This window comes from Ambystoma mexicanum, chromosome 1p (genome assembly GCF_040938575.1).
Source record: "Ambystoma mexicanum isolate Mex_15411 chromosome 1p, UKY_AmexF1_1, whole genome shotgun sequence".
NCBI lineage: Eukaryota > Metazoa > Chordata > Amphibia > Caudata > Ambystomatidae > Ambystoma > Ambystoma mexicanum.
In genome coordinates this window covers 62270443-62278590 of record NC_090921.1, presented here as the reverse complement: position 1 = coordinate 62278590, position 8148 = coordinate 62270443, and the positions used below count along the sequence as shown (strand labels likewise).

The 8148-nt window shown below is 38.2% G+C and overlaps 1 protein-coding gene across 1 annotated transcript; it reads left to right on the top strand.

Annotated features, from left to right (window-relative positions):
- Positions 1-4643: 4643 nt before the first annotated feature.
- LOC138583070 (olfactory receptor 5AP2-like) lies at positions 4644-5573 on the top strand. The gene has a single exon (XM_069655017.1). It carries the CDS (start codon positions 4647-4649, stop codon positions 5571-5573), a length of 927 nt encoding a protein of 308 aa, XP_069511118.1. The 5' UTR covers positions 4644-4646.
- Positions 5574-8148: the final 2575 nt, after the last annotated feature.

Genomic DNA, 8148 nt, shown 5'->3' with positions numbered 1-8148 from the left:
AAAAGAAATGCATCATCATTTTTTTCTTCAATGTTAACAGTTTTTTCTTCTTTATTCTTCACAAAGTTTGTTTAATGCATATACATATATATCTCCACCAATCAATTTCTACCTTTTCAAGAATCCAATAGCTACTTATGCATATCATTCTCATCACAAACTACATTTTTCCAGAGCCTTAAACATAACAAGCTCCTTAATTCAAAGATACTTATAATTTCTCTAAACTTGTCATGTTTTTACGGGCATCTCTTCAAAGATTTAAACACTTTATAATATTGTGTACTTCAAACAACTAAGCTACAACTGCTCTGACAACAGAGCTAACTAACTCATCCATTGTTCGTCTCTTATATTTTCATAAGGAATGCAAGCGTCTCTGCTTTCTGCGAAGGTTCATCACACCCTTGCCAGCTCTTATCTTCTCTTTGAAGAGCTTTGTCTGCTTCAAGGCAAGGAATGCTTTGTCTTCTGGAACATAAATCTTGCACTGCGTATTTTTTTTCAAATGTGTGCATATTAGCCTAAAATAGATATAATTCATAGCTCTATTTTTCTTTCACGTGTATGGCACCATACGTTTAAACTAACTGTCTTAATTTATTGATGAAAAGGTAAAATTGTTACCTGTTAGTTCTTCAAATGTAACTCACGGCCCAACCTGGGGATTGCTTTATCCTCTATTTGGAACAAAACAGAGAACTGCAGGATTTCTTGGCCAAAAAATGCACGCAAATAGAAAAACCCACTTCTGTTCATTTTCCACTCTCTTCGTTTGTACTTTCTATCAGTCAGATTTATATCATTCTTAGTTTTCTAGTATCGTTATAGTTTTAGCTTCATTTGTATATTAATTTCAACTACTTTAACCCCGCAATTGATTTCAATTCTTTGTTTAAAAAGAAGTAACAAAAATCAAGTCTTATTTATTTATTTTAATGTAAACACAGAAAAGCTTTATAAAACCATATACATGGACACAACAATAACTTATGACTGGTGCCAATCGTTTACTACAATCTACTTAAACAACTTAAATTCCATAATCACAGTTCATCATATTTCAAAGCTTTTTTTCAACAAATAGGAATTATAATAAAAAATACAGTACCCTTTAAAATCAAGGTAATCACCTTCTCTATTCCTTATAATATTTGTAGTAAGAGGTATTCTTCCTACACATCCAATTATATTAGCCTGTGCCGAGTTTAAGACGTCACCTTCCACAGCCCTGACCAATGGTATCCTCTCTCTTAATATTCCAACTGGAATTTGTGATATCTCTAAATCCCTTGAAATAGGATTACCTCAGCATTCCTTTAGCCACAAAACCCCATTACTTATTCATCCCCTGTACATAAATATATATATATATATATATTTTTTTCTTTCCTATATCCATCTTCCACATGATGCATATATTTACTAGAATCCATGGCCTTCATGTCTCCATGTACGTTATGCTTAAGCGCATGAAAATTTAGATCACACTGCAGGTTATCACTCACCTATACTTCTCCTCGAATCTCCCCCTGCTCGCCAGCACTGCACACATCAAGAAAAAGGGGTCTTGGGCTGTTGTGCCTGTAATCTTATGGAAGACTTAGGGCACCACGTATGGGTGCCAAAATGTACATGGGGCCCATCGCCCACATGCCCAACAAGTCCATGAGACACCCATGGATTCATATGCTCCCATCCATCAGGAAGGGACAGGGAAAAAACAGATGCCTGTCAGTCAAAACATGTCGTTAATCATCAAGAAAAAATAACACACTCAATGCATGTCTGCATCCAGCCTATCTTGATAGATTTTCCAAGATTACGTAACATTTGTATGCAAATTAGCACCTTGTGAATGGTAGGCTTTAATAGGTCAAGTTAATTAAAGGGCAAACATCGCTTCATTACCATTGGATAACTGTATCACATGTGTACAATAATTTTATATTAGCATAACTGGCATCCACAATTTTTCTCTGATGCACAACATGAATATGCCTATTTTAGACTTAGCTGGACACACTTATGAAAGTGCTCAACTCCTGCCAAGAACATTCTTCATGCATCCATGTATGCACTGTAGCTACTTCCTAATGTTATGGCAAGTTTTCTGGTACACAACACCAATTCGAGAATAAATATATCTACATTTTATGGTGCTAAATAATACAGCTGAGTTTTGAAACTAATTTAGATGACATGCCTTATACACTTTCTTCACAAGAACGCAAGAACCTAGATAAATGTGTCAGAAGCTTCTATTAACTGCCTAGCCTTATCTCATTCTTGTCTGATTTCAATGCCAATTCCATGTTTAACCTACCAAACCTCATATCTTGTTATAAGATGCTGCAAGAATGTGTGCCTCAGTCCTTCTTGCTTATCTCAAAACCCTTGGTATGGTTTATAGTTCCCCACACCTGGCTTGTATATGCCTGGAAACCATTTGCATTTGAAGATCCATGTTTATCTGCTGTGCTTTTCTTCTATCAGGGATTTCTACAATGATGGGCAGGAGAGTGAACTATTTGACCTACATGACATTTTATCTATATATCAGTTGAGGGGGTAGGATTTGGCACCCCCGGTACAACCCATTAAAGGGTGAATTAATGAGAACAGGGCTGAAGGTTTTGTGATGCCAAGGGACAAAGCAAAGATTTAAGAGAACTACTACCTTCCCCAAAAGTGCCCATCCCATATGAATTGCAAGTAGACACACAATTTAAAATGGACACCAAATGTCAATATGGTGACTCAAATCAATTCCAGCAACATCCACTAGTATTGGCTAGCAAACTAGGTTCTACAAATCTCTCAAGACACCTATTCGAACAACATATATAATATATTCAAAAATATAATTCTTTAAAATATTTAGACAATACAGTACATGGATCATTAGGTACATAAATCACAGGCAAAGGTGTTTCTCAATACAACACACCAGAAAATGATGTTTTAATATGCCATAAAGTGCATTGTACATCAAATTGCGAAACAGTATTTATTGCAACAGATTTTAAATAAACTGTATAAGCCAAAAAGTGTTTGTGTCTCAGACTCTGACAATATATTCAGTCTAATTTGTGTTACAATAGATCAATGAAGACATAAAAAGTTGACATTGGTCCCACTTTGACACACCTGTCTAACCTATACAGATATTACATGTCAGACCACTACATGACCCTCTCAGGGTTATGAATTCCCTATGGGATGGAGAATGTCACACTGCTAACGTATGAATTGAGATGTTTTGGCTCATAATGATCAGAATACATTCTCCCATAATGTTTCTTCCAGAAAAGTTATGAAGGGCCTTCATCAGGGCGTAAGCTGATTCAAAACTGAAATAAGTTAATGCGCATATCAAAAGTTCAGTGTTCCAAGTCAATCCCTTAAATGGTGTTCCAGTTAGAGTGTGTGACTTTCTAATCTTTTGTGTGCAACCTAATATTACTCCCACGTTCTAACAATGCCACCTTCTCAAAGTTTGAGGACATAAGTATTTACTTCTCACCAGACCTAAAGCACTAGATAAGGTGGGTTATCCATGTAGGCTGCACAATTCTCACCCACATCATATTGGCATCCAAATCAGGAAAGCCTCTGATTCCCAGAGATCCTTCTCTGGGAATCAAAGGCATTCCCAATTTCTGAGGTTTTACGAGGGCAGGGCTACTCTCTTGCTCAGTGATAAATTACAGATTCCCTTCTTTCTGTTGCGTAGTAGTCCTTTCACAGGGTAAAAGTGAGGGGTGACCTCTTTAGAGATTTTGCTGACACACAAGTTAAGCAAATAAATCCCTGATATTCAGACTTAAGATCAGTGCCCCAGTCACGTCATTACTAGGCACCTGAAGTTGATATTCTTTATTCATATTTCTATCACTATTCATATTTGTCGCTTTCATCTTTCTAATAAAAGTCACGTTCTAGCTTTTCATCTTTTTTCATGCTTCCAAACTTCTTATTAATTCCTTAGTCTTTGCCTGTCTTGATTGTTGGTCATCCCTCGTGGTCAGTCTGCCTGTCTCTCACCTTGCCATTCTTCATTCATTCTTTAAGTCATCTATTCATCTTATGTTCTCTTTATCCCCCTGATTTTCTATCATCCTTTCTCTTCACCCCTTCTCTCTTCTCCCCATTGACTCCCATTTTTTTCCACTTTCTTTGTGTCGTCTATTAATGCATACATGGCTTTGCTCCATTCTTCAGCTCTTCTCTTGTCTCATTATGCTCGCCTTGTCATTCTATTTAATCGCAGCCGCTTCACCTGCTACCAGTTTCTAAAGCTCTCTTTGCCTCATGTCATTCTTGCAAATCTTCTCTTTTAGCTCCTAAACTTTAGAATTCCCTCCCTTTAAATGCTCGCTCTTTTCCTTCTCTACACATCTTTCATACAGGCTTAAAAATATCTACTTTCTGCTCGGCCTAATAACTGACCATACCTGCTTCTTACGTTGATTGTTTATAGCCACATATCTCAGTAAATATTGTACCATTTTATATTAATCTCTGTTGAGTACTTTTGTGAAAGCACTATATAAAAACATGAATTACAAAAATAATTAGATAAGCATTTGTCAATTTGAAGGAACTATTGCTTTCCCTTTCAGGTTTCAAAACATCTTGAAGAAATGGAGGCAGGAAATAGAACTACAGATTTCATCATCTTGGGTCTCACAGACCGCCGTGAACTGCAGACTGTCATTTTCTTTGTTTTCCTTCTGATTTACACTATTACTGTGATGGGTAACCTGGGGATTATAGTCTTGATCGTGGTAAACTCAAGCCTTCACAAGCCTATGTATTTCTTCCTTGCCAATTTGTCCTTTGTTGATCTGGGCTACTCTACTTGTGTTGTCCCTAAACTGCTGATGAGTTTGGCTACTGAGACTAAGTCCATTTTTTTTATCAGTTGTGCACTTCAGTTTTATTTTTTTGCATCCTTTGTGATTTCTGAATTTTACATTCTAGTGATCATGGCTTTTGATCGGTACATGGCGATATGTTATCCATTGCACTACACCATCAAGATGTCGCCAAGATTCTGTGTTCTGCTGGTGGTCCTTTCTCATACTTATGGCTTCACTGATGCTATGACGCAGACTATACTCACATTCCGTTTATCTTATTGCGGCTCACGCAAGATAGAAGGCTTCTTCTGCTCTGACCCATCACTATTAAAGATTTCATGCAGTGACCTTCGAATCAAACAAACTGTGTTGCTCATGTCTTCTGGCTTTAACATGTCCATCACATCTATCTGCATATTAGTATCTTATATCTTTATCATCTCAGCCATCCTACGGATGTCCTCAGCAGAAGCGAGGTACAAAACTTTCTCCACTTGCTCCTCCCATCTGATGTCTGTCCTTCTCTTCTATGGCACCCTCTGCTTCATGTACCTGCGGCCCAACTCTGAGCATTCTATGAATCAGGATAAGGTGGTCACTATATTTTATTCTGCTATTATACCCATGTTAAACCCTATGATCTACAGCCTGAGAAACCAGGAAGTGAAGGAGGCTCTTAAGAAGGCCTTTCGTAGGAAAAACCATTAATAAAACAGCATTGTCTTGTATGGGTGATATAAAGCAAGCATTAAAATCACTGGTTCATGATAACAATTGAATTGAACCAGAACAAACACTCCCAGACTGCTGCATAAGTTGCCAAACAAGTGCCAGATAAAACTTTGAAAAGATATCCATTCACACTGGTCTAGCAAGTTTCTATATTTTAATCGTATCAAACCTGCCAGGATTAGTGGACCATGAGAATGGGTTATGATTTTGCCTGTGAGATATCTATGTGAGTTGAGTGCTTGCTGCTGAGGCTACAGGTCACAGGTAAGTTGACTTGCCTTCCTAATCCTTCTGAGGTTGATGCAGTCAGTGCAGAGAGTTGGGTGACATTCACACCTCTAATGTGTAGCCTTGTGGAATACCATGAATGTGGGATCAGGTGCTATGAAAAAACAAATTAAGTTGGACTATAGTTAGACAGACATGGAAATACTTCATATAAACGAAATCCTCAATGTTCTATTCCTCATTCACAGCCTGGCTTAGAGACAGTTTACTCTATATGCGGTTGCTCATGTAGGTGTCCTCAGCCACAATGCTGCTCCCAGGAGCACATGACGCATTGACCATTTAGCATTTTTGCACAACTCCTTACTCGAAAGCTAAAATATTTGGATGCTTAACATTCCACAGAAAGTTGTCTGCTGTACAGTAGTGGGAAAGACTACTCTCCATACAATTTTGATTATTCCTATATTATTTACCATGGAGAACCGAGAAAATATGAAATGAGCATGGAGGTGAGTATCATGCAGTAAACTTATTTACTAAATTGCAGAAAGAAAAACAAAGCAAATATGTTTATGATAGTATTAACAGTGTCATCCCCATAATCTCTTCTTCTGCCAGGTGACTTCCTCTTCAAATCAGTTCCTCCTCCTTAAATGGGAAGGCCAATACAGAGCTCACAAAACCACACTGTGCTCCATGAGCCACAATCCTAAAAACATACCTTCATCTGCACTTTACATTCATTTACTGACACCTAACCAGCCCCTCCTGCCTCTTGAAAGCCCTCTAACAGGGAAGGCTATTTCTTTGTCCTACCTTACAAGTTTAACCCCTTGTCCTTTTTGCATAGACTTGGATAATAGCCTGGTACTTCATACTCTACCATACTTCTCTCAACAAAATTACAAATCAAATACAGACACAAATGACAGTGTCTACAGCCAGGGCCATGTCAGCCATTCTGCTGTGTTTTCTTTCAAATACTTCATTTAATTTCTGCATGGGGAGGTCGAGGCATTCCACAGAAGCTCACAAATATGCAAGCTAAGTCACCACTGTAGCCTAACTCCTTGTTCTCTTCTGAATCAACATTCTATTCACCCCTTTGCCAACACGATATATATCCCCTGTTCAATATTATTTTGCCTCAAAACACATACTGCTCAAACAGTGCAAATAACTCAGTAATAGGCACCTCCACCCACAGAGCTACCTGGAGCTGTTTTCACCGTTCCACACTCTGCTCCAACCTTCTCCCTTTCTAATATAGCCCTGGAAATGTGGTCTGCAAGCCAGCAATGAACAAGAAAGCCCACCCCTTCCCTTTTCGAATATAACTGCAGTTTAACAATCAGGCAGCGTACCTGTAGCTGGGCACTGAATCTTTAAATGTGCCTTTCATTTAGATATTTAACACAAAAGCAATGGTGAGTTTTGTTCATTTAATCACCACAAGCATCAAACGCCACATTACACCCACCCAACTACACAATACAGCACACACTAATACATTTTGCCAAACTAAAGCTACCAACAACACATCAATGCTATTACACTTCCCCTCTCAAACCCCCCCTAACAAGGCTTCTCCAATCTACCTTCCTTTACAAATCCACCAAAATGCTGGAAGCCCACACAAATAACACTCATTCGCAATACAAAACCACATACCAGAAAATGACACAATGTCAGTATCGTCCAATGTCTTATTTTATATCACAACAAAAACCTTGATGCCAAAGCAATACTAACACAAATCAGAATAGCTATCTTACCCATTCCTACATGGGGATCCACCTCTTTATATCTGTGCCCCTCAAAGGGGTGTACTACATAGCCTTTCTTTGACCTTGCCACAAATTATCCACCTTTTTCATGGCTTATTTAACCTTAAAACAACAGAACAAGAAATAACACACAACCAGATCTTTACAGTGGTAATCTAAAAGGAAGGAAATAGCCCAACTATAAAGGAGAGTGGACACCATGCACGAAAAACACATATTTATTAAACCGCTAAAGCTGGGAGACAGAATTTCATACAGCCCTGTGAGCTGAACTGGTTGAAAAGGTTTTCAACTTCACCCAGGACAGGATACAATACTTATACACTTGAACACATATTAACATAATCCCATTAGTTTCATTTTAGGGAAGGTCAAAAGACCTGGTTGGTTAGGGCATCATCAAACCACCATGGATAAAATTCATTGCCTCCTCTAATTGGGAAAACACACCTCCTGAAACCAAACCCTTCACACCCATTTCTGACATCAGAATCCTGAAATCTCACTCCCGTCAATAACATCAACATATGCTG

Excerpts from the sequence above, each read along its gene's own strand:
- LOC138583070 (XM_069655017.1), top strand. The coding sequence starts at position 4,647 with ATGGAGGCAGGAAATAGAACTACAGATTTCATCATCTTGGGTCTCACA.